Raw genomic sequence first — 25672 nt, forward strand, 5'->3', positions numbered from 1 at the left:
ATTTGACGGGATGTCACTTTCACACGACACTCTGACAGGGGGGTTGGAAAGGATACCCGATGGAGGACGCAGGTCCATCTATTTGCTTTGTGTTCAATGTACAATGAAAGCAATCTAACGAAAAAAACATGAATAAACTTACTTGCCCACCGACGTTGCTTATCATGATGGAACATGTACTAGTCTGAAAGTCGTCCAAGTCCCCGAGCAATGTATTATTCTCGAATGTTAGAAACGTCATCATTCGACTCGGGAGCAGCAGTATTGTCGTTGCTGGCATCGTTGCGCCCATCAGCGTCGCCGTCGGAAGACTGAGGATTCACGGGTGCTGCGGCATCGCTTCCAGCCTGTTCCATCGCAGCAAGTCTAGCAGCGCGTCCTTCTTTCTTGCGGGGCACAGGTGCTAGAGAGACCTTAGCAACAAATATCGGGGGAACAGTATAGTATTTGGTTGCTTACCTCGGCCATTTTCCTGAACGTAGAAACGTCGGAGCAAGCCAACAGCTTCGTCTCGTCCCCAGCCGCCTTCTGCATCGTATCCCGGCTCGACGTTGCCGCCGTCTCCTCCCTGGCTTGTTGGATGACCATTGCCCAATGAACTCTTACCAGATGACGAGCTTACCGGCCGAGGCAAGTTGCAGGCGTTGGTCAGGGTCTGGAGGGGTCTGAGAATAGTGACAGGGTTGGGATCCTGGCGAGTATCTGTTGAGTTCTTGTGGATGCTGAAAACACCTCCCGTGCCGCCAAACTTGTCATTGACGGCACCAAAGTAAACCTTCTTGATGCCGAGTTGTCGAAGGAGACCGGCGCACATGACACAAGGTTCGACTGTAACGTAGAGAGTACACTCCCTCACAATCGAACGTTCAACTCGCATGGCGCGATGGAGCTTCTGTCCATAGGGGTACAGATGACCCTCTTTTACGTAGTCATCGTCCATGGGAAACAAGTCAGATTCGTCGTCTGTCACATCTGCCTTGGACCGTTCGCTGGCTTGCTGGCGAAGCTGAGTATCAGCGGCCTCCTCGTTGTTCCTGGACCGATAAGACAGCAGAGCAGACACTGCCATGAACTCGGCATGCCGAGTTCCATTCCGTGTCACATTGGTCGCGTTCATGCCTCTTGCGATGACAGAACCATTGTAGACGAGAACACAGCCAACCGGCGTTTCATTGGTTCTCAGAGCCAGACGAGCCTGTCGATGTGATTAGCTTCTTGTTTTTCTTCTTCTCGCTCCAGTTTTGGAACGAAGGCGTGTATGGATTCAGCTCACCATGTCCAAGGCCTGGCCCATGAAGGCTTGATGCATAGGTCTTTCGCCGAGGGGCGTCGAAGATGTCTGTGGGATAGATGCCGATGACCGTGGTAGATCGGTAGAATCAAGACCTGTCCGGCCCATGGCCGTAGCTCTGGCAGAAGCTATATCATTGGAAGCTTTGGTTTGGTTCTCTTCGTCATTGTTATTTGACACCGCGATAGTGACAACATGGCTAAAGGACGATAAAGGAATAACGGGCTCCTTGAGCCGGGCAGGGGCGGCAGCCATCGCTGGGTGATCTGGTGAGGATGCCGGTTGTGGTTGCTGAGATGGATGCGCCGGTTGTGGCAAGGTTGTTGAAGCTGTCGTGGTGTTTGCGGTTGGTGGCGAGGTGGATGAGGAAGAGGGTTTGGGATTGGGAGAAAAGGGAGGGATGAGACGACAGAAGATGTTTTGCAGAAACTTGCTTGTTGAAGAGAGCCGCTTCCCTTTCTCTTTGCATTGTGCTGAAGGCCTAGCGTCCTCGTCAGGCCCGTCTGCGGACGGATCTGACGGGGAAGGGGCCTTTACACTGGCTGGGCTGGAAGGTGCCTCCTCAATGCCCTCCATTGGTACACTTTCACCCTGAGGCAAGTACGGTTTTGATGTTTCCTTTCGTCTTTGAGGGCGGTACGGATCCTTTTTGAAAGCCTGTTCCACTTTCTTTATATCACTGCAGGTAGATTTGTTGCCTGGAGCGACGAGTCTTGTGGTGGACAACAGGGTATTGAATGCAGCACAATAGAAGGCACCGCTAAATGTTCCTGCGTCTGAGCAAGAGCTGAGAAGATCTCCTGATTACTCACATAGACCCTTCTGAGGTATGGAATGATTCCGGGTTTTCCCAGACAAAATCTCACAGTACTTGGACACTATCTCTGGTCTGTTCTCAAGTGTTGTTTGCTTCTGGTAAGGACAAACTGCGTCGCGCAGAAAAATCAGCAAACAACAAAGAATTTTCAAGGCTAACACCGCCAACAGGGAAGGTTATCCAAGACTGCTACAATCATGTCCTTGAACGATGGACCACGAATACCCAAGTAAGACAGCAATGACTCAAAATTGTCAGCTCAAAACGTTACAATGAAAAGAAATGAAGCCTGTTGAAAGGCGTTTTGTTGTATCACTCACTATTGTATGTTCAAGTCTGTCGATCACAAATCTTCTCCGGCCTCTAAGGGAACATGAAGTCTTAGTTGGTGCGTGAAGGGATGAAGTTTGCAAACAGGTGGGAACAAACATAATCACGTGATCTTGACCTGCAAAAAATGGTGCACCAACCACCTCCAAATTAGAACTTGGCATGGATTCTCTCACATTAACATAGAGCGCTGACACTTACAATCTCCTCCCAATCATCAGAGCGCACAATGCAATGCATTTCATAAAAGAACAGCAAAAAATGTGCATAGTCATACAAGTTTGTGAGCAGGACAGTATATTGATTGTAAACTGCAGAAGAGCAACACCAGGGAAAAACTTGATAGATCTGCAGTCGGACGCAACTGCAAGATATCCCAGCATCTTGTTCCCACTTGTGCAGTACAAAGCACAGCCTTGCCCGGTGATATAGCCGACACACATCCCATCGCCGGGGACTGCGCATCTTATCAACAAAACAGAGGGGTATCTCAGAAACCAACGCTCCCAAAAGGATCAGCTAAGACAACTATAACACATTTCCCTATCCATACAGGCCTGGACCACCCAGTCCGAGCTGCAGGTCGACGTGAGAGATCATGAGAACCCTTGCGCGAGGCCTAGAAACCTCGACATCCTTGCCGGTATGGCCCGGCAATGAGCGTCCTGGTTCTGACGACAGGTGTGTCGCAGTCTTGTGCTGATACATGAGAGTAGCCTTCCGCCGTCGCTGCAGCCTTGTGGCTTTGGCATGGTACTGAGATGGCTCTGTTGCGGTCTCAAGTCATGATGACTGGAGGTGGATTGGTAGGCGTTGTACATGGCCAGACCAAAAGCGACTTGGAGGAACTTGTACACAGTTGTCTGCACCTCCAGCCAACTGACAAAGCCAAACGCCGTCGCAAGCAATACAGTACAAACCAGTAACTGCGAGTTGGACCGCTTATTGACATGGGTGCGGCCCTTCCATAGGAAACCGTCAACCATCGCCAGCGGGGACTGCACTCCGCTTAGTCCGAAGACTTGAGGGGCGGAATGCACAAAGCTCAGTGACACAGGAGTGTTGCGACTTTCTGTCAACCTAGGTGCGGATACCTGGAGGTAAATGTCCGGTGAAGTGCTAGCAGCTCCACTGTCGGCGAGTCTGCGATTGCCGCTGCCAGTTGTTGTCGCTGCAATATTCGCACGAGACAGCTCCGCTACAGAGCTCGAAGGCGCAGTTACCGAGGACTCTAGTATCCGGCTGAATGCTCCAGTTGCGATCGTGTGTTGTATAACTGTTCCTTGTTGTGCGCTCCCTGGACAAGATGCGGCAGCCTGTAGAACTTGAGTTGTTGTGGTTTGAAGGCTTCCATCCGTTACGTGAGATGAGCGAACGGTCTGAGGTGCCGAGAAGCTGTTGCACGCGTTCGTCTGAGACGAAAGTTCACACTGTTCGATAATCAGCCGAAGTTGTTGCTGAGCTAAACGCAGGATACGCACCTTTGAGACGCTCTGTTCATCAGTAAATGAGTTCAGGTTCTCAAATTCTCCGAAGAGTGCCCTTGAAGCTGGGCGTACCCCGCCACGTGGAATCAGATGGCGACGACGCTTTTGAGTGATGGATCCTCCCAAGGAGCTTCCGCCTGGTGTTGCACCGTCACTAACCACCAAACAATCGCCAGGTACAACTGGCGAAGGATCGGCATCCTCCAACAGATGTGTCGACGAGCGATCCTGAGCTGGGCTATGATGCCGAGAAAGAGTGCTCTGGTTTCTGCCAATAGCAGAACCAATGTCGGTAAGCAGCGCCATATCGTCATCCAAGAAACTTGGCTCGGGTGAGTAGAGATTAAAGTCGACGTAGTTGTTCGCAGGTGCAGTGGAGTCCAGGTATGGGAGAGTAGGAAACTCAATGCCAAGCTCATCGGAGAATGGTTTGTTGACGTCGGGGTTCTGCTGGGTATCAGCGCCACTCTGCAGCTGGGCGAATACCATCGAGGGTGTGGCGGGAGATTGGTTCGACTTAGGGGTGAGGTGGCCAGCTGGGTCGAAAAAGAAATCGTAGTTGAAGGGAGAAAAGTCGACAGGCTCTTCGTCGAACTGAACAAGGGACTCCCAGGCCTCTGCAAGGTCGGTAGAATTGCTAGGAATCTCAAGACTGGCAAATGGCTGTTCTGGAACCAAAGATTGTGCTGTGAATGCTGTGTCCTGTTGCGGTGATCTTTCAGTGGCTGTACGTGAATCCTTTGCAGATGTCTTGGCCTTCTTCGCCAAACGCACGGGAGTGGCACCAGTGTTGGTACTCTGGGACTGAGTAGCACTGCGCTTCTTATGACTGGGGTCGCAGCGGACTTTCTTCTTTTTACAAGCGTCACAAGCCTTGATGATGCGCATGAGATGGGCGTGGTCGCGCTGCTCCTTGGTCTTGCAACCGCGAGAAGCAGAGTTCGTGACGTCGCGGCCATCCTTGGTCATAATCTTCATGCCGGGTAGATGAGAAAAGTCGCTGGCCTGGTGCCTTGCCGCCGACGAGGCAATCTTCTTTGAGGGCTTGGACGGAATCGCCTCATGGGTCACTGAGGTTGGGGTTGTTACGGAACCTGAGCTAGAAGTCGACCGAGACCAGCTCCAGTCAGAGATGACCGGAGAAACGAAGTTGGAGCTATAGCTGGAGCCCTGTATGGGACTGGATCCGGCAGACGAGGTCGTGTTGCTTAATGACTGGCCATCAACGGCGTAGTACTTGAAGGTCTCTCCGGTGAGCTGGGAGTAGGCGAAGAAGTCCATGGAAACGGTGGCACGCTTTTCTGAGATGGAGGCGGAGCCGGAGACGTAAGCGTTGATGAGGTCGTCGAGTTGCTGAGTACCCATCTCAGGGTAAAACTGCAGAGCAGCGCCGAGGAAGGGCTGCGAGATGGAGAAGCCTTGAAAGGCAGCACCCATATCGTTTTGTATTACACCGGACATTGTGTCTGCGATGTTGATTACTGAAGGTATGCCGCGGAAGGTAAACGAAATAGTGACGAGGGTTTGAATGCCTGATGCGGTCACAAGTCCCAGGTGTTGATGGAGGATGTGTGGCTGATTTCAATTGCTGTGGAGCGTGAGTACATGTTTTTCGCCTCAGTAGTTATATGACCCTTTGCGTGTCCATGTCCCTTGCAGGTGCCGGGAGAATGTAGAGGGAGATGAGGGATGGGGATTTGCTTAATACGAGAGTACATAACAAGGGGAAAGGCTGTTTTAATCGCCAGACTTGTCCATCTAAGCGCTATCCGGGGGCTCAACGTGATAGGGAGATCAAGCAAAATGGCGACAAAGCCTACCTTGACGAGGAACAAGTCTCGGCAGTGTTGGATCACACCAAGATACAGTAAGACCTGTTTCCAGGCGAGACGCGAATTGTCTTTCTGGAAAATGAGACGTGTGCAGCAAGCAGACAATTGTCAGCAGCGGTTTCGTTGGTGAACTGACCAATGTCGATGGGAGGAGCTGCGTATGCCTGAAGAGAGGCCAAGGGGGGGGGGGTTGCTCCAGCTTTGGAGTAGCTTCAGTGAAATGTGTCACTCGGCGTGTCTGGCGTTGCAATGTTGGTTGAGGAAGAAAAAAGAGGAAGAGTTCAGGGGAACAGTGAGCAGTGTGGTCGGGCGGGAATCACGGATATTATTTCACCTTGTGAGGCCGCTGATGGCAGCACATCGGTACCCCCAGCAAGGCGCAGCAGGTGGTTGTGATTGAGCTCGTCGGCGAGATGAAAATGGACTAGCGTCCCCAGGTTGTTGTTTCGTAGTCGGGCCAATAAGACGCACTTGAGACGCCCGATAAACCCACTTGCCGTCATCTAATTGGATATTGTACTCCGTATACTGCAAGCTAGACATGCTGGTTTTCGGCGAGTATCCTCGAGTGTCATTGGGCAATGAGCTGTGCATTGACAATCACGTGATGGATGTGAGTCAGTCTGCAACCAATGACTGTCGCCTGAGGCTTCAGACGACCAGTCATTGTCTGAATCTCTCTTAGTGCCTACCTATGTACGGATATACCACCTTTCTATCTTCACCTGCCTGTTTGTAGACAGCTTTGCTGACACGGGCGCCATGTGAATCATCAACAAGACATGTATCCTTTCTTACAAACTATGTAGGTACAAATAGAGGCCTTAGCAAAGTGACTGAACTACCTATGCACTCAGGTGGAAAGAATAATGGCCGGCCGGTTTGCTCCCACGCTCAGTGCCCTGTTCCCTTCATGGTTGCACATTCCGTCTTCAGCCAAATCCTCTCTGTCAGGCATGATTAATGCGGGGATGATTAATCCACTTGTGCTTTTTGGGCGGGATGATGGGCGCCATCAACCCCACGTACAAGCCACCTCACTTAGAATCCCACAACCTCGTCAAGCTTCGTCTTCCTTCGTACTGAGCATGCCAACTCGTAGGGTGTGGCGCAAATTCACGAATGTCGTACGCATCAGCCTGTACCGGGTGCAAATCTTATCACGCAATTTGCACACCATTGAGCGAACTGGTGTCATGCCTCGGTGTTTGACATTCAACATAAGCTCCACAGCTCTCTCTGTCATGCCTTACTACACCTGCGTAGCCGCAACTGAAATAAAATTTTACCCGTCCCGTGTTGGCACAAGGCCAAGAGGATGCAGGTCCAGCCAAAAAGGTTGGAAGCCCAGAGGGTAGTCATGTGTGTTGTGCACCTTGTACACGGGGATTCCCGACTTTTCGTCGTCACTATACCAATTCTAGGTGTGGGTGGTCAGAAACGCGCCACCAAGGTGCAAGGGTCCAGCCATTCCGCGGGGTTGACATTCCCAGCCAGTCAAGTTGTAATTTGACTGTCTCCCTACACCTGTGAACGGACTATCTTGAAAAGCCTGGGCCTTAACCCCCAGTTTGGTGTGTTTGATGGTTTGCTGAACCCTTGTCTGCTAATGGATAAAGCTATTAGCAACATTCGAACATCACCGGGCAGGAACTCCAGAACTTGACTGTGGCTTCACGAACGGTCGCTACATCAGTCGTGGTCTATTGGTAACTCTTACACCACAGACCACGCCGTTACAGTTATGGCTTACCAGGGTGGGCCAATCTGTTGCTTATGGCGAAGCCGAGTTTTGTGAACGCACTGCTGGCCTTGCGCGAATTGCTCTTTGGTGCTTGTACTCCAACATGAAAGCTCGAGGTGGGTCATGACGCTTGTGCTGTAACGACTCTATATTAGCGAAGCGAGCAGTGCCGTCAACGAATCACATGCTGAACTCCCTGCTCGCCCTCGAGCCTTTGCATGGAAGCCGGAATCGCCTTCCTGAAGTTGTGGAGAAGTCCTGGTGACCTAGTCGTTCGCACATCTGTTTCAGCAGTTGTAACGTAACAGTGATAAGGTGATTAAGGACTGAAGAGATAGATTCAGCGTAGAAACTGCCTGAAGAGAGATTACGCAGCACTGTACTGGCGTCCTGGTATCGGAGCCAGAAGCCGAATTCCGCACTATTAAACTCAACTGAGCTCAGTTGACTCTGCAGGCTGCTCATCTTGGTTTAGAGCCTTATTACGTCTTGATTCGGGGCTTCTCGTGCCCATCAGCGTGACAAGCCTACAGACACAGGGGCATGAATCTCTGTGAATGCTAAAGCTGTCTAACCCGAAACAATACGCGCCTGGTTCCTCGCAGGAGTGGGTTCCGCGCGCCGTTTACAGAATGAGGCATATGCGAGGCTGTGCGAAGTACCATGGCCCTCGCCAGAGAGGTCGTCAGAAAACTAATCAACGAGGCAAGGAGAATTGAACGCAGGTTGCTAGTCAAGAAAGCTTTCAATCAGACACATCTGCCCAGGCCACCGAACAGTACATGTCGTCTTCCGCTTACCTAGGAATGAAACCCATGGGCACAACTGCAGCTTTGTACGTTGAGTCCAATTGCACAACCCTGTATCTGAGGCATCGCTCAGGTGAACGTGTTCGTCTTGTGAAGGCAAGCCCAACAGGGGGGTGCGGATGGAAACCCCAGGGAACTCTGCTATCCATCTGACACCAATAATCCGGGATGGCAAGTTGCTGTGTCACAGCCGTTGTCTCTCCTTACATGGCTGCCCAAGGTTGCAGAAATAAACGCACTCTTCTCACGCCTTACAAACATAACATTGGGTGGGTTAACCATGAAGCGGCCGTGTTTGTCACCAGGGACCGAATTGCTGGAAGTGCCCGACTTCATTGAAAACTTGAAGAATGACCCCAGTTGCGCCGGACATATAAGTCGTGCAGCTCATCTAGTTTCCATCGCCGATACCCTTCACCCTGGCTTTCACCCCGGGCCGTATGCATCCTAGTAAGTCGTAAGCTTCTTTGCTCCAAGGCCCTCCACTGGCACTTGAAAACCCGAAAACTTCCCGTGCGTTTTCACCTCCCAAGGCAGCGGCTGAATCAAGGGTTACCTCCGGTTGGCTGCCTCCTCTTATATCATTTCTGCCAACAGCGAGATCTGGCATGCCCGATAACACGGGTTGCGGAACGGATCCAGCTGCGTCTGATTTTTTTGCTGCTTTACGCCCTCTCGTTGCCGGGTTTTTCAAAAGAGTAGCCTTTTCTTCCAACCTTGTTTCGGCCATCTTAGTCGAGGAGCTCCTCTCCGAATCAGTCTTTGGACAAATAATGGTCTCTTTTCGCGAAGCTGGCGCTGCGGGAGGACTTTCGGCCGCCGCTCGACATTTTCTTGGGTCGAGGGAACCAATTATCTCCTTGCTCCTCACGCTCCTTCGTCCGAGAGATGCCAGCCGGGGCCCAGACTGGGTAGTCATCATCTCCACCTCCCTATGCGGCCCAGAGCTAGATTGTGTCTTGTCTTCCCGCAACCTTACTCTAGAATGTACGGGTTCGCCCGATGATTGACTGTCATCGACGTTGACAAGCGTGGGCTCGAGCTGAACCGTGGCCTCAATTGCCGAGTCGGACCAAGATTGAATCTTTTCATCGTCGTGTACCCTTGTTGGCTCGCACTGGGACGTATCACCTCCAACACCACTGTTTACGGAACAGGGTAGTATGCCAACTGGGGGAATCGATCTCGCAGCCTGATCGACAATTTGCAGAGTGTCAACCGTCATGAGCTGTTTCTCCGCTACAGGTGCCTCTATCCTTGTACTCGACAAATCAGGTTGTCTTTCTGAAGTTCTCGCCGTGGTGTTCTTTGCGACCATCAATAGGCCACGCTTCTTTCTAGCCTTGATACGGAGCTTCGACTTTGGTTCCTCCGGACCTGTATCCCTAACCAGCCGCAACATAGACTCGTCTGTTAATGGCTGTAGGGTTGAGGTGTCTGCATCCTTTACAATGTCACCGCGCTGCTCTGGTGACTCTTTTTCTGTAGAAATGTGATGGAACGCGGAGTCATACAGTGCACCATTGCTAGGCTGAGCGGCCGAGTGATGGCGAATTGATTTCAATTTCGTATCCTGCGACTTTCTAGCGCTGTGCTTCGCAGCTGTATTCCTTGGATTGCTGGCACGATTCTGAGGCTGTTGGCCCCTGACCACCAGCGTTTCTTCGGGTTCGGCAAGCATTTGATCTTCTCCCTGGATTACTTTGCTCCTCATGTTACCCATGCCTGGTGCTTTGAACGGTGTTGGAACCAGAGCATTGAGCTTTGGTGGTGTTTCTGTTGCATTTCCCGCACATTCTCTCTTGCTAGCGGCTGCCGAGGGCTTGGACGGGTCAACTTGAACTAGGTCATCACCTGTCAGATTGAGAATTGCAGAAGGTCGCAGCCATGATGAGTTGGCGTTTCTGCTTGGAACGCCCAGCCTCGCAGTTTCTGGGACGGGGGAAGCATTTCTATGTGTTTGTGTCGGCTGTTGTCGCAATGAAGCACTGGCTGACCAAGATGAAAGGTTCAGAGCTGCGCCGAACAAGTTTTGAGCATAGCCTGACTTGCTTGGAGGCGAAACGTCTCTTCTCCTCTTGATAGGCCTTTGGCTCTCACCCTCCGAGGAGTTTAACAATTGCTGGTCAACGATGCGTTCTTCGTAGGGAGAGATTGTGGGCATAACAGCCCTGCCCCGTGGCCCTCGTGGAGTGTTGACAACGTCGACAAGGTGACGTTGCCTGAAAGATGCCTGGGGATGGTTCTGGGGCACAACGGGCGGCCGTACGGTAGGGTGAGGTGAATTTGCGGTGGCGGCAGAAGTGCGTGCATACCTCTGCTCGGCTTCTCTAGCTCTCTTATCGAGGAGGTCAGTGAGGTCTTGGTCTTTGCTGCCCACACACTCGGAGACCTGGACTATAACTGCGCCTCGCTCCAGGTTGAATTCTTCGCCTTCTCCGAAGTCGAAATCCTCGCGCCAATGCATATCGCCGATAAAGTTGCCCCTCTCATCGTACACCATTATGCGTTTGTTAAATGTGTGGAATTTGAGTCGGCCATCCTGCCATCGCTTCTGCTTGCGTTTCAGGTCGTGGGTAAACAGGCAAACGTATTCCAAGACGGGAGCGGCAACAGGCAGGCCAAGGGTCGGATGGCTGCCGCTGCTCTTAGGATTGTAACCTGTAAGAGACATTTTGGCCGCGAAGACTGCCTGGTATACAGAAGATCCAACCCATAACTGATCAAGAAAATGCGTGGAGTGGCGATGGGGCTGGTCTTGTTCAGTACAAGCCGAATGCAATATAAACGAGCAAAAGAAGACGCGACTCAGCGCGCGTAAAGAGGACGAAGCGTCAACGCCTATCCCCGTGCCGAGGCACGTGACCTGCACAGGCAACCGCCCGCTGCGTTTGTGGCGACCACAATGAGACCACAGGGTAACTGGGAACTGCTGGAAAATTTGGATTGGCAGCAGAGATGTAACGATTGAGGAATCAACCGCTTTCTGCCCTTTTCACAGTCGCGTGAAGTACAGCACAAAACATGTCTCAAAGCTCGTTGCATTTTCCGCATGTACGGCTGTTCTACGCGGTCTGTAAATTGGTCCTCGATGCCAATGGTTGATGGTACTAGTCGGGCCAAGGTACATCATAGTATCTTTGGGCCGCTAAGCGGCATGTTGAGCTGAGGCAGGCGACTGGCTCTTGGCCTTGGAGCCGCCTATCCGCCGCCAAGGTGGGAGGGAGGATTCGACTCGTGCCGGGGGAGCCGATCATAGCCACAGCACTTGGGGACACTTCTTGATTCTATTGACTCGGGTTGCATTGCTGCAAATCGTTGGCTCACACCGCCTTTGAAAATGAAGTCAGGTGATAAGAGGCTGTTGAGTTCAGGGGGGCAGCCAATGTTTCTTCCAGTAAGCTGCGCATCAAGAGCTTTGGCCAATGTAGTACACGTCGCATGCTGCGCACCACATTCTGCCTAAGCTACATGTTCCATAGGGCAATGAGCAAAGCCCGAGGGATATCTGGGGATGCAAATGGCAGACTTGGGTTCCTTTCATCAAGCAATCCGCAATTATACCTATCTCTGTTCTGCGACCTGGGCTGGGGTAGGTTACTCGTTCATTTTTCGCATTGTGATTCGCTGCAAAAGTGTTTGGGGCCCCTCCTTCACCGCAACCATCCGCTCTCTCCCCGGCGTCCTTCTTCTTCCTCGACTTGTGTCGACCAAAAAGTAAAACCCCACCGCATCCGACGCTACCTCTCGTCTTCGGCAAGCTCCGTCGCGCAAAAATGACCTTCCTCTAGAGCCCCTCGCTCCAATGTACCTGGTCCATCTCACCTGCAGTGCCTCAATAAAAAAAAGTACTTGTACTACCTAGGTAGGTGGGTAGGTACTGTTAAGACGCGTTACCGGCGGCTGCTCTTCCTTCACCCGCCCCAACAGCCAAACCCCCTCCGCTTCTATCAACATCGCAACGTCGATGCTCGAAACAGTGTACGACACCGCCATTCGACATTCTTTTCCATTCACAACTCATGTGGCACGAGAGTCGCCATCTAGGCTTGCAACATTGAAGCTTCGAAACTGATGTAACCCCCCTGGCCAAATCTCGCTGTCATTGCCCATTCGTTCTGCCGCCTCGACCAGCGCCCTGAGACCGGCGTCCTACAACTACCGAGACCACGCCCTTCATTTCCTTCCCCTCGTCTTCAGCACCGCTGTTTTGGTGGCCTTCGATCCCCCTGATACAAGATGCAATCCGTGCAGAGGCAGTTCGGCAAGCTCATGAGCAAGAGCCCCGGTGACAATGCCAAAATCGCCGCAGTCTTGCACGACTACGAAGATGCAGACAGCCTGCTGAGCAAGGTATATCACCTCGTACCATACATACATGTCCTCCTTAATTCAAATGAGCTACTTCCCCCTTCTGACTTATTGCCTCTGTGTCAGATCATCGAGAACACGAGGACTCTCCGTGATGCCTGGGTAGCCATGGTCACCAGCCAGTGGGCTATCGTGAATGAATATCAGGGATTGTATGACCCCATTGTTGGAGCCTCCGAGGGACATGCTCGCCCCGGCGTTGAGACGCCTCAGCTGCAGCTCGATCGTACATTTAAGCTCAGCGGGGTGTACTCCGACCTCAAGGATGAGCTGATTGGGGAAGTGGCGGCAATTGACTCCCAGGTCATTCGCCCCGCCACTGAAGCCCGTGAATTCATTCAGCCTCTACGTAAAACTATCAAGAAGCGCGAGAACAAACGGCTGGACTATGAGAAGGCCCAAGAGAAGGTCAAAAAGCTTCAGAAGAAGACCGGGAGGACGCCAAAAGAAGATGCCCAGCTGTCAAAGGTTGAATTTGAAATGTCATGCGCGTCCGAGGTAAGCACCCGTCGGCCAACGCGAAGTTGAGCGTCACATCAGCTGATGGATCGTAATCGAAGGAATTCGAGGTCGCAGATGTCCACCTTCGAGATGCCTTACCCCCCATCATCGAAGCCATATTTGCCTTAATTCCTCACTTGCTAGCCTCTCACGTCTGCATTCAAAACAGGCTACTTGGCCTGTACTACACTGCGCTCCACAACTACTGTGAGGACCACGGTTTCCCTTCTCCTCCACCCCCCATGGAAAACGTGGTATCGGCTTGGTCTGCAACGTTTCTACCTGTGCAACGAGAGGTTGAAGCTATCAGCTGCATAGCGCATGGCAAGAACTGGAGACAACCGGCCAGGGTAGGGGATGACGGACAGAGTCGGAAGTCATCGGCATACCCAGTATCATCACGCAACGGATTTGCTCGGACACCATCCGATACAAGTGAAAGTGCAGCACCGACACCACGGACCATGCGAATACCTTCTACCACCTCAGCCAATCGATCCGCATCCACTTCGGATTTCTCGCCGCAACCAAGTCCACAATCAAGCAGTATAAGCGTCTCGCGCTCGCAGCTCGGCCTCCCAACCGACTTCACAACTGCCACAGCTCTTGGACAACCTCAAGGCGCTTCGAATGTGTCGCCAGCCTACATAAGCTCCCGTGCGGAGTATTTCGGCCACCAATCAAGGCTTCCATCGGATCACGGCAATGTTGTGGCGAAGAAGAAGCCACCACCACCGCCCCCAGCGAAGCGCTTGAAGGCGGCGGAAGAGTATGTTGTAGCTCAGTATGATTTCTCAGGAGGCGACGGGGATTTAAGCTTCCGCGAAGGGGATAGGATCAGGATCGTAAAAAAGACAGAAACGGATCAGGATTGGTGGATGGGCGAACTGGGTGGCGTAAAGGGTAGTTTCCCTGCTAACTATTGTAAGGCCGCTTGAGGTCTTGAGGTTATGATTAGTACAATTGGCAAAAGAAAACAAAAAAGAACCACCGCGTTTCTAGCATGCAAAATTGATGGAGTATCGATGTGCTGACAGTTGAACCTGTGGTGTCCATACTGTCTGTAGGTAGTTTTTGTTTGTCCTCTGGTCAAGGTTGAAGAGTAACTACCTAGGTAGTGTAGCAAGGTCCACAGAGCACCGCCTAATTGGTGATGGGCAAAAATAATCGTTCAAAATGGGCCATCTTCGTCCCTACCATTCTACCCACAACGAGCCTGTGAAAACAACGTGCGCTCGGCTGGCGATGGTCGCGCCACCCCGCTCCGATGAATGTAACGAAAGTAGTCCATGTTATGGATATCAAATGGCTCAACCCCGAGACCACCATCAACCAAAAGCCCAACTACGTGCCCCCCTCCTTCTTTTCACTACCACGGTGTCCATAAAATGAAGTCTTACTTACTATACCTAGTAACCAGAGGGGTATCATAACCATAAACGATCGTCTCTTGACCAAGTGGTCTTCTCCACCCGGGCTCCCCCGGGGTTTCTTCTCTTTTCTGATATTTCTGCCTTTTCTTCCGTGTTGTTGCCGTCATGTTGAAATAAATCATAGTAGCGTGTGATCGCGAACTTGATTGCCGAGATCAATGCCTCTCGCCACCTAAAAGGGTTGCGGACCCGTTCCCACTGCCGGAGGAGTTGCTCCTTCTCGGCGCATTCGTTGTTCTTCGGCCCGCAACACTCGGACGATTTCATCGTTGCAGCCCCAATCGAGGTACCCGCTCTGCCCGCCCTCCAAATCCATGGGTGTCACAGGGCCCGGACTTCCCAGTGGCAAGAGTCTCGGTGATGTGGGCTTGTGGACGCCGGTAGCTCCGATATGGTGCACATTCGTCAACGGTATCCCGTTCAACGTAATTGTGGAGCTTGATGCTGCGTTGACTTGGTTGGGCGAACTCCCAAGCACTTCACTAGCTGCCAATCTTGCCTGCGCGATCATATCCCGCTGGTACTGTTGAAGTTTGCGGCGGGCTTCCGAGTCTTGTCGTGAAGATGTCTTGAAAGCCTCGCGCGTAGATATATGACCCTCGGATCTTGTGGAGGAACGGCTCGGAGGTCCAGGAGGCCCAGTCCTTGCGCCGTGGCTGTTCTGTTGCTCGTAGTTTGATGGATAATATTTGCCCATTGGTAAAGGGCTATCGTGAACCCCGCTGGGAAGGTAAGATGCGACGGGTGTGTTGACATCGGAAAAGTCGGAGGAACCAATGGCACTCAGAGAAGAGAGACGGACTGACGGCGCCATGGCTGCGGACAGAGAAGCACCGCGTTGGTCAGCTCTGGACAAGGAATCGACAGCGAGGGAAAGAGAGTGGTGTCTCGAATGGCCAACTTCGGTTTGGGCCTGGAAAGGGTGTGGACGGTGAATGCGACCCTTGGGGTCTTCGTGAAACGGGAAATAGCCACTAGAAAATTCAAGTCAGTCCTTGACTGTCCTTTTTTCTTTCATATTTCATTTCGTTAATGGTTTCACGAATCCTACCACTGTAGGACAACGACATAAGGGTTGGGGCGAAGACATTGTACTGCACTTACCCAGGGACGTCGCCACGGGCTGACAAAGGTTCAGGCGGGGTTGGCGTACAGGCAGGCGCCGAGTTTATCTTTCGAATAGCGGCAGGAGGCAAGTCAATGGCAACTGGACGACTGCGGTTGTATCGTGCGGATTGAAGAGTAGACAAGTCGAGTTGGCATGGTGCGGATGTTTCCTCTATTAAGAAAAGCCAAGGGCGGATTAGTCTCGTGGTCTCGTCTCGGGAACGCAAGGAACATTGATGTGTGTCAGATCCCGATCGGAACCGAATAGGAAAAAAGTCAAAAGAAAAGAGAAGAAAATGGACATGACGCAACGGTAAGGGACCCTTGGAGCCATGCGAGACGGGAGCGAACTGGAGGAGGAGGGTAAGAAATGGGCTTAGCGTAGGAGGAAAAAAGTGACAACAGTAAGTGAACAATGACGATATGTGGCAGGGTCCTGGCCGAGTCAAAACCAAGGCCGCCCAGCTAACCTGGCCATGATCCCCAGACATGGAGAGCCGAGGGTTCAGGTGACTCCGTGCCTTCATATCCCTTTCAAAGCCGCAAGGGGGGCCGCCGCAGATGGGCTGGACGCAGAGACACAGAGGCGATGGGACCCTAACTGACGCTGGGTCCGACGCACTGCATAGTCGACTCAGCCCCAGTGGTGTGTGCAAATCCCCACTCTCGACCCCAAAAGATACCACCTGATTCTAGCGGCATAGCCTAAACGTCAGGTACGAAGACATTAGGCATGGAAAGCCTTGGGTCGCCGCACACAATGCTATGGGCGTCCTGTAATGTAGGCGTGACGGGGTCCTTTGCTGGTCTTTCGGCCTGAGGGAGTGCGTGATATGGCGAGCCGGTAGCAGCTATGGGTGGTTGAGAGAGACCAGCTTTGGCCAGGGTACAGACATAGGCGCGACCTCTTCTCCAACCCCCCCTTTCAACGCAACCTGACGTACGTAGGTACGTGAAGTAACGTGATAATGCTGCTAACAGCACACGGCATGTCCACTCGCTGCTCGTCGGAGCCAACCCCGCCAATGGGGCCTAATGACTTCGAGCCCTCATTGTTCTCCGACCCCTGAGGCTCTGGCATTGGGTTTTACCCCGGGTAGCTTTTGGTAGAAATATAAAGAAACAGGAAAATGCAAAAAAGCCGTGGAGAAAACAAATGCCAACAGAGCTCGAAGGCGAACTTGTACCTCCGTCTTCAGACCCGAGCCAACTTCCATCTACCATGGGGCCCCCACTCCGGCGGCTCATGCAGACGGCGAACGGGCGTTACCATTATCAGGGCCGACGACGCATTGCGCCATTAATGACCGGGTACAGGGTATTCGGACACTCAGAAGAGAACACGACGGGCACCGTCGGAAATATTAATGAGAGGCGAGACAAGGAACGGGTCAGAGCAGAGAGGCGTCCGCTCCTGAGGAGGGGGGGGGGCTGGGAAAGGTGAAGTCCGAATCAAATCAATGCAAAACCAAACCAACCTAACCGAATCACTGAGACTGGCTTCGACCCAAGAATAGCAGAAACACAAGGGGACACGCAAAATGGTAAGTGGGATGGAAAACATCATTTGGACGAAACAAGAAGCAATGCAGGTAGCAACGTACCTCCAGGAAAGCTCAACTCGGAGTGCGCTGGCATCTTGGACCCATCCGTTCCTGGCTTTTCGTGAGCTGGTGTGTTGAGCCCAGACATAAGCAGATCGTAATGGTCGTCGGAGCGAGAACCCGTCGAGGCAACCGATATGTCTGAAGAGTTGGACAAGTCCCTTCTAGGCATGGTCGGTCGTCTTGCCCGCAAGTAGGCTGTTGATTTGAGCGAGCGGCTTAGGCCTGCCATGTTTGTTCGCTCCTGTCCAACGCCTGGCAATTCCTGGTGCTGGTCAAAACCGCCGGCCATGCCACGTGAGTAAGTCGTAACACGAGGATAGCAAGTGCCTTCCGAGAAAGCCTGGAGTTCATCAAGTATAGTATCGGGATGCGCGGCTGAGAGAGAGTCTCGCAGCTCTTGTTGGTGTGCGTTTGCGCTGTGCGTTAACGTCGCTGTCGTCGTCGTCTTAAGTGCGTTTGTGTGTATGGTCGTTGGGGTTATTCCTTGGGCAAATGGCATCCACCTGCAAACACTTTTTCCTCGACAACAGGTTGTCGGACCAGTGCAGGGTCGGACCACGGGAAAGCGGGTAAATCAGTGCCTCGCGGTGGTCTGTAAGAAGGTAGATGTTATGTACGAGGGTGGGTGAGTATGCGCATGCGGTAAAGGAGAAGGGATATGTGCAGCGCCAGGGCCCGTTTGCAAAGGTCGAAATGATATTCAAACGCTCGGAATCAAGGCTCGCGAGGCGGCTTTCGGCTTCAGGCCCTGAGTCTAAGGCTCGGCGGCCCTTCAAGTATCTTCCGACGCACCTCGTTCGTGCGGCGTCAAGTATAGCGCATGTGGTCTTGATCTCAGGCTGGAGGCCGGATTTCCGGGGAGATGTTGATTTCGAACCACTTTGGCGGGGTTAGATGATGGAATTTCGTTCTACAAGGTACTAGGGCGAGATAACCCGGTCTTTTGCTACAGCAAGCCGAAGCGTGTTGTTGGCAGTGGCCTGTGCCTTTCTTGGCTTGTGCCCGTGCTTGCGATCGTATTTGACCTTGTCAGGAAGTGTATTTTGGTGATATTGACGTGGGATGGAGCGGTTTCGAGTGAAGCTGTGAGGTTGTTCTAGGTTGTCGGCGAAAGAGAGGTCGTGTTGGCGGCAATGTGGATAGATGACAGGGCATTTGGAAGCCAACGAACAAGAATAGTGTGGAAGTCAGCCGTACACACGAACACGGACGATCTGGCAGTGGCTTGGAAAAAAGGAGGTAGAGACCTGTGTTCGTCGGGCTGATTGCAATTTCTAGTTGAACTGCAAGACTGATGATCTTTTTGGGGACTGTTTAGAATCTAGATGGAAGAAGGAGAGGAAGGCCATCAAGGGTCAACAAAGGACGGCCGTGCGTATCGCGGCTGGTGGTGCCGCTGCTGTCGAACGGTTGGATGGATCGCTTCCCAGGCCTCTCACATCTCATAAACACTAGAAAGGGAAGCAGCGGACTGAGGGGAAAGGTGGGCACAGAGAGAGGCACATAAACAGGCCATCGACCTAACCAGGAACAAGACGCCAGAGTGGTTCATCAATACCATATGGAAACTGTTTATTGCAGCAGTAGACAACACGGGGGGAGGGTGCAGACAACAGTTGCACTCTTTGCTTGTCTCCCTTGTGCCTCAAGAATTCCTTTGGGCTGCATTTGTTGGCGTAGGTTCACAGTTGCATCTGCAAGTGCGTCCGAAATCCACATTGCACCGAATGGCGCTGCAGTCGCAGCGTGCCTTTTCCGTTCTCTCTCTTGTCTTGCCTTGCACTTGATTCTCGGTTCTCTGAAGGGCGACCGCCGCCTTGGCCAGGTACGTATCTATCTCAGAGGGTCGCGGTGTGTGAGAGACCGTCAGGTCCACCGACTGGGCAGGGACTTATCCAGGTTCATAGGATGGGTACCCGCGTAGCCTAGCCTGCATGCTGGGGTACCTCTGTGTGAGCCCCATCAGGTATCGGTGAAGAAAGGTACCTTGGGGCGGTCAGTGTGGTGTGGTACCTAGTTTTGAGGGTGGTGGCTCTACTGGCACACCTCGGAATAGTTTGGTACCTGTAAGGTAAGTCCAATCATCCAAGTCCAGAAGCACCACAGATACGGCATGAGGTGACCTTTACTAACACTACTGTCAGCTAGGATGACGCTGAACCTCTCAGGACTGCTCATAAACTACACGTATCAAGGAGTCCGTCCCGGTGTGAATAACCACTCACCTCAGGTCCACTACACTGCCTTCATTCTCAGCTAACACATTTTACTTGGCTGCGCCCAAATTCTCGACAGGAAATGCCGTTGTCGATCGTTGGCGACGATCACCACCGCTCGTCCAGGCTCAATCAGCAACTCCAAAACCATGCCGTTCAATTAGTCGTATCAGCACTACCGCCATCTCCAACCAGTGTCCGCCGTGTCCGCCGCAGATCCCTCCTATTGTGTTGACTCTGTTGAGTGTCGGGACAACGATTGTAGTGTACTGTGTCTTTTCGATTGTGTCAAGAGTACCTGTGCAATCTTAAGTGGGACCAACCTGGGTTAGATACGTATCTCGGTAACGTCAGTGTCCGCCGCAGATAGATCCAAGACCATATCGAGTCTGGTGCTGGCATCACACTGCTGCCCCCATTTGACTTTGTCCTCTGACATGTAATACGTTAGCAACATCTAAACACAACAGTGTCCTCTCCTGCAGCTTAGGGCCGGGCGGGTGGCAACCTTCATTGCGGATACGCCACGAGCGCCTCCAACGTGAAATCACGTCGCGTCCAGCGCTACCATGGTCGGCCCTTGTTGCCACCAGCTCCTGCGGGCTGCCCATCATATCTATGTGTATTTTACTCCCTTCCCAAAGCAGAAAAGCCAAAATCTACACTGCATATGGGCGGCCGTGAACACACGCCCACTCCGCCAGTGTCGGGACCGTGTCGGTTACATTCCTCGGCACCTCGGGCGTTTGCTAGTGCCAACAGTTGCCACTCTTGGCAATTGTTGGGCTCTTGAATCTTGAATCCCCTTGCTGCCTGTGCCTTTACCATGCTGGGGGCTAGGAGACAGTAAAAGAGATGCCCCGAACGGCCTAATCCAAGAAGAAGAAGAAAATCCCCGCGCTGTCCGACCGCTATGCGTGTAGTGTGTATGTACTTTGATTCCCAAGTCCCCTAATTCCTTCGCCAATTGTGCTCATCTTCTCGGTGCTGGCCGATAGAAGCTTGTTACCGCTTTAGCCAGAGGTTGAATGAAGTCGTCACCGAAAGGCAAGGGTCCATAAAAAAACATGTTTCTAAGCACTGTTGAAAAGGCCCCATGAAGCTGCATACCTACTGGATTCTTCGAGGCTATATCTCAAGAATTAGAAGCCAATCCACCTCAAACCCCTCCGCTGATCCTGTCGCCGATCTTAGCTGTCCCTCAACTGCTGCATTGACGTGGACCGCTTCTTACGCAACGCTATAGGTAGATTGCAGCACATTTACTCTCTGGACGTCGCAATTGCTTTTCCTACCCAGCGAGCTTGGGCGTTTGACGCCGTAGGAAAACCCGGAGGTGATTCGCTGCCTCATTTGCGGATTCGAAGGCTGGGTGTTGAGCCACCTGACTTCCTGCTAATCATTTCCGAATGTGGCGCAACAGAGAGGACACCAAATAAGGGGTTAGCGGTATATGAAAAATCCGTCCAGTCGCATTTCTTCGAACCGCGCCACGCTCGCTCATCTATCAAAGAAAACCCGACCAGGAACACATCCGTAGACTCATCGCAGCCACTACGTCACGGTGCAGGAGGGGCACTGTTGCTTAGCGCCTGCAGGGTTGAGAAGACACAACCCCGCGACCTTGGCACGATCCTTCTGTCCCTGACTGGCCCTAGGTAGGTACGAGTCTCGCCGGGCAGTGTGACAAACCCGGTGTAGTTTGCTGATAAAGACCGCATCAGAAAGTTAGGAGAAACTCTTCCGGGGCCGTGCATTACAATACGGTAGGGAAAGGCTATTTAATCCGTACACGCACGGCACGGTACGGACCCATGGGTTCTAGGAGCATCCCAGGGCCCGCCGATGATGAGATGGATTCCAGACGATATCCAGCCCTTCAACTCGTGCAGCCACCCGCATTGATAGGCACACTGGGGGAACCTTTCGGACCAAGGGCCGGAACGTAAGCGGGTATGCGGGGAGGAGGGTTGACTACCGTGCCGACGCTGGCGCTGTGGCGGGACTTTGTCGCTGCTTGGAACACGTCTTAACAACTGCCCTATTACTCCGGCATCTATTTGCAACTTGGGCCCTGATCGATGAGCGTGACGGCCAATGCTGGACAGCGTCTGACATGGTAGTGGTATTTGGAACACACTCGCAAGAAAGACGCCACTCGTATGACAAAAATATGGCACACGTTAAGTACTTTCCCATACCACATATACCTCGAGACGACTAACAAGGGTTTTTCTTTACACAAATAAGACCAGAAGACGTAATTAAAATATATTGGAAACATACTTAGCAGTAAGTAGGACAAGCTAGTGTTAAGTTTCATTAATTCATAAAGGTCTATCTATCTACTTGGGGTTGTACTGTTTGTAATAGTACGGGTAGCGTTAACGTGGGCCATCTTTTTTGTCATGCGGGTGGACGCTTGAACAGATGTCGATGCGAATGCTCGAGTCATTACGAAAATGTGCCACTCCGGTTGTCTGAGACTGAGTGGTATGAATGATTCCATTGATCTTAGGATGTTGCATTATTGGAAGAGTTATGGAGGGGGCAACGAGGGAGGAAATGAACCAGAATAGAATGGAAACTAAAAGGGTTTTGGTATCGGCTTCGAAGTAAGGAAAAGAAAAAAAAAGAAGAAGAAAAGAAGAAACCTCCCCAGCAACGCCATCACTATATAAAACTGGAATGCTCTACTGTCCAGCTGAATGACAGGTCGTGATTCCTAGAAGAGCTGCCTTCATAGAACACCCACAAAACTCTATTGGCCGGATCTCTCTCCATCTAAACCTTTCCTCGGCCAGTGAACCGAGTGCGGCGCTCGCGGTGTCTCCACCAATAGGCGGCCGTTGCCAGGGCACTGATAAGCCAGAGAAGAGCGTTAGCCAGATCCACCCAGACGGCGTTCTTCATCCGCTGGATCCCGTTGTCGCCCTCGGCATTCTCCTTAATGTACATCTGTAGCGTGCACAGCAGAGTCAGTAATAACGTTTGATGCATCGATGTGGGGGGAGGGGGGTCTGGTGGAATGGTAATGCTTACATTACCAAAGAGACCAAAGACGGCGATCCACAGAATGAATAAGACGGCATCCCAAGCCCAGACGATGGCGAATCGCAGGATGAAGGGGATGAAGTATATCAGGGCCGTGACCGCGGAGAGAGCGCCAACTACGACTGCGAAAACCTGTGAGTGGATGTCAGCCAATCCATCGTCCGATATGCGAAGCGAGCCGCGTAGAAGCGCGGCGAGTAAAATGAAGAATCACAGTGGGAACGAACGTACCCATTTTCCGTCAATATAGCTTCCCTCGCTTCTAGCATGATTGAGATCGACGGCGTAGAGGCCACAGACGGTCACAGCCAGAACAAACTGGAAGAAATGAAGGACGGAAAAGGCGAGATAGCTCGCCGCCATGCCGAATAGGCCCATAGCTTGGCTGGAGGCGGGAGTGATTGCAAGCACGAGCTAGGGGGATGTATCTTGAGATAGAATCCAAGGAATCTGAAGTCGTCCTCGGGGGGAGGGGGGCCTAACGCGCGTTCGGTCGGTGCTTATCGATTATCGGTAATGGTGGCGATTGGAGTTGTTGACGACGACTGGAGACGGAGCGGAGGGTAATGTTTGGTTGGAAGTTGGGCTGGGAGTTTCTTCTAGGAGGAGCAACGCTTGCGAAGGGAGGTGAAGCAGTAGCTAAATAAACACAGCCCGCCTTGATTGTGGTGATCCAACACAAGCACACTGCGATTGTCCTGAAGCCGGATTGGAAAATTTTGGGGAAATGACCCCTTCCAGGTGGTCCCCTATGACGCAACGGCAGCGTTAGTGCGGGTACTTTATCCAATGAAAATGATGGAAACCAGTTCGCGTTATTGAGCCAGGGATGTCAAGGTGTGCTGTCACGTCCGTGTAATTGCTGGCCAAGGCTTGTTAGCTTAAGCTTGTTGGAAGGTCTTCCGGGGGTACTTAGGCAGCTGCTGCAGTGCGCGGAGAGGCACCAGGGACGTCGGGTACCAAAACACTCTTTGACACTCTCGACCTTGGTTCAAGTCCAAGTCTGCCGGCAAATCACACATGGCATCCCTTCACTTACATTGATCAGCTTGGTTAGACATTCTCATACTAGACTTGAGTTTACTCATTGATGCAGTGAAATCGGACTAGAGGATTGCTCCTAGAATCTTGCAATGTACAGCTTGGTACGTCTTGTAATATATCCGACCTGCCCTGCCTGACGCGGCCAAATGTCTCAGCTCAGCTCCGGCTCGACATGGCCCAAGTCATGACAGCCGCTTGCCGAATACCGCATGCCTACGATCGTTCAACGACGACGTGGTATGAATGAACCAAGGATCAAACAGCCCATCTTCGACGCGTGATCAACTAGAGCCCTTATACACAACCGTCACGAGCCTGCATGCACAATTCCGCCACAGTATTCCCGCCCTTTTCGACAATAAGCTGGTGCTGGCTGCCCGAACTCAAAAGACACGCATCGGACGGCACAGTTGCGCGACACGCATTCGAGTCAGATCGAAGATAACATTTGTTGACTTTCTAGGGTGGAAGGCTAAGCAATGCGTATGTTCCTGATTCATTTGCTTTGGTTGGATGGATGCCTAAATGTGGCGCTGGCGTTTACCATGGAAAGAAGCGCCTCTCAATCTGCATCGTCTTCCTCGTATGTAATGTGCTGCGTCCGACTAGGTCGTAAGTGACAGTGAAGTACACTAGAGGGAAATAAAGGATGACATCGTTGCCTCAGTGTGATATTGGGAGACGCGCATCACTGTTCCAGGCCTCTTCTCCAGAAAGCGCTGCCAGGATGCCTCGGATACCACCTTCCCCACAGAACTCACTTTCAACCCACGGGCGCACACAGATCAGCCTGGTCCGACTGCTCCGTTTTCTTCAACGACCTGTGGCGTCATAGAGCCATTCACACCACCAGGAACACCCGTAGTCTCGAACAATGACAGATGCAAACCCAAAGGCCGGGGCCAAACTGCCATCACCGCCCTTTCACACCATTCCGGGCCTGCCCAACTTCCGCGATGCTGGCGGCTACCCCATTGATGCCCAGCCCGGCCGCATCCTCAGGCCTGGTGTTGTCTTCCGCTCCGCAGAGCCCTCACGCCTTACCGACGACGGCGTCACCCGCCTCCAGGATCTCGGTATCACCCATGTCTACGATCTCCGCTCCACCATCGAGCTCAAGCGCCTCGCCCAGGCAGGGACGAGTTGCAACGTGCGCGACTGGCCCGGTGCCCAGCGCGTCTTCGTTCCCGTCTTCCGGGACGAGGACTACGGGCCAGAGGCCATTGCCCTTCGCTATCGTAACTACTCAAGCGACAGTACCGAGGTGAGCCCCCGTCCATTTTTTCGTCAGATGGTTCTCCCGATCATATGACTGGAACTTCTTACGATGCGGTTGTATTCTAAACCTCTCGTAGGGTTTCACTAAAGCCTACACTGATATCCTACGCACCGCCTCGGAGCCTGACCACCCCAATGACCCCTTTCGCACTATCCTCTCTCACCTCGCAACCCCCAACCCCCCGTCTCCGATGCTCATCCACTGCACTGCCGGCAAGGATAGGACTGGCGTTATTTGCGCCATAATTCTTAGCCTCTGCGGCGTCGCGGACGAAGTCGTTGCACACGAGTACAGCCTGACGAACATCGGCCTCCAGGACCGTAGAGAAGAGATTGTTAACCACCTCCTCGCCACCGAAGCCCTCAAAGGAAACCTCCAGGGTGTCCGGCGTATGATTAGTTCCCCGTATGTGGACGCTCCTGGTCATAGCCATCCTTTGTCCTGCACTTAGGCGACATGTCCTCCTTTGCCAACACTGCTAATGCCGAGTCCAGGAAGGAAAGCATGCTTGCAACACTAGCCAAGCTTCGCGAGGAGTATGGTTCCATCGAGGCTTACGTGCAAAATAGATGTCGCGTATCCGCAGAGGCCATTGATAAGATTCGCTCCAATCTCGTAGTGGATATTTCCGACGAGCATCAAGCACTAGACTGGATATCACACTCAAAATACTTGCTGTGATTATTTGAATTTTTAATGGGCTCGTGACTCTTGTACGAGCCGACCCTTCGGCTGATATTGTCGTTATAC

General features: G+C 52.4%; 7 protein-coding genes across 7 annotated transcripts; 2 read left to right on the forward strand and 5 right to left on the reverse strand.

The window, feature by feature from the left end:
• Positions 1–215: 215 nt before the first annotated feature.
• GLRG_04586 (cytidine and deoxycytidylate deaminase zinc-binding region) lies at positions 216–1546 on the reverse strand (the record flags this gene model as incomplete). Its single annotated transcript, XM_008095271.1, has 3 exons — positions 216–403; positions 460–1195; positions 1274–1546. 3 exons carry the CDS (start codon positions 1544–1546, stop codon positions 216–218), a joined length of 1197 nt encoding a protein of 398 aa, XP_008093462.1.
• Positions 1547–2981: 1435 nt separating this feature from the next.
• On the reverse strand, positions 2982–5386 carry GLRG_04587 (uncharacterized protein; the record flags this gene model as incomplete). Its single annotated transcript, XM_008095272.1, has 3 exons — positions 2982–3109; positions 3196–3868; positions 3920–5386. 3 exons carry the CDS (start codon positions 5384–5386, stop codon positions 2982–2984), a joined length of 2268 nt encoding a protein of 755 aa, XP_008093463.1.
• Positions 5387–8701: 3315 nt separating this feature from the next.
• GLRG_04588 (uncharacterized protein) lies at positions 8702–10984 on the reverse strand (the record flags this gene model as incomplete). Its single annotated transcript, XM_008095273.1, has 1 exon — positions 8702–10984. One exon carries the CDS (start codon positions 10982–10984, stop codon positions 8702–8704), a length of 2283 nt encoding a protein of 760 aa, XP_008093464.1.
• A 1565-nt stretch (positions 10985–12549) lies between these two features.
• Positions 12550–14120, forward strand: GLRG_04589 (SH3 domain-containing protein; the record flags this gene model as incomplete). Its single annotated transcript, XM_008095274.1, has 3 exons — positions 12550–12663; positions 12748–13179; positions 13242–14120. The coding sequence occupies 3 exons, from the start codon at positions 12550–12552 to the stop codon at positions 14118–14120; spliced, it is 1425 nt and encodes a 474-aa protein (XP_008093465.1).
• Positions 14121–14787: 667 nt separating this feature from the next.
• Positions 14788–15429, reverse strand: GLRG_04590 (uncharacterized protein; the record flags this gene model as incomplete). Its single annotated transcript, XM_008095275.1, has 1 exon — positions 14788–15429. One exon carries the CDS (start codon positions 15427–15429, stop codon positions 14788–14790), a length of 642 nt encoding a protein of 213 aa, XP_008093466.1.
• A 6900-nt stretch (positions 15430–22329) lies between these two features.
• GLRG_04591 (uncharacterized protein) lies at positions 22330–22977 on the reverse strand (the record flags this gene model as incomplete). The annotated part of the gene is made up of 3 exons (XM_008095276.1): positions 22330–22503; positions 22588–22731; positions 22831–22977. 3 exons carry the CDS (start codon positions 22975–22977, stop codon positions 22330–22332), a joined length of 465 nt encoding a protein of 154 aa, XP_008093467.1.
• Positions 22978–24517: 1540 nt separating this feature from the next.
• Positions 24518–25603, forward strand: GLRG_04592 (tyrosine phosphatase; the record flags this gene model as incomplete). The annotated part of the gene is made up of 3 exons (XM_008095277.1): positions 24518–24907; positions 24999–25327; positions 25417–25603. 3 exons carry the CDS (start codon positions 24518–24520, stop codon positions 25601–25603), a joined length of 906 nt encoding a protein of 301 aa, XP_008093468.1.
• Between the last annotated feature and the right edge of the window lie 69 nt (positions 25604–25672).

Source organism: Colletotrichum graminicola (genome assembly GCF_000149035.1).
Source record: "Colletotrichum graminicola M1.001 genomic scaffold supercont1.15, whole genome shotgun sequence".
NCBI classification, from domain to species: domain Eukaryota; kingdom Fungi; phylum Ascomycota; class Sordariomycetes; order Glomerellales; family Glomerellaceae; genus Colletotrichum; species Colletotrichum graminicola.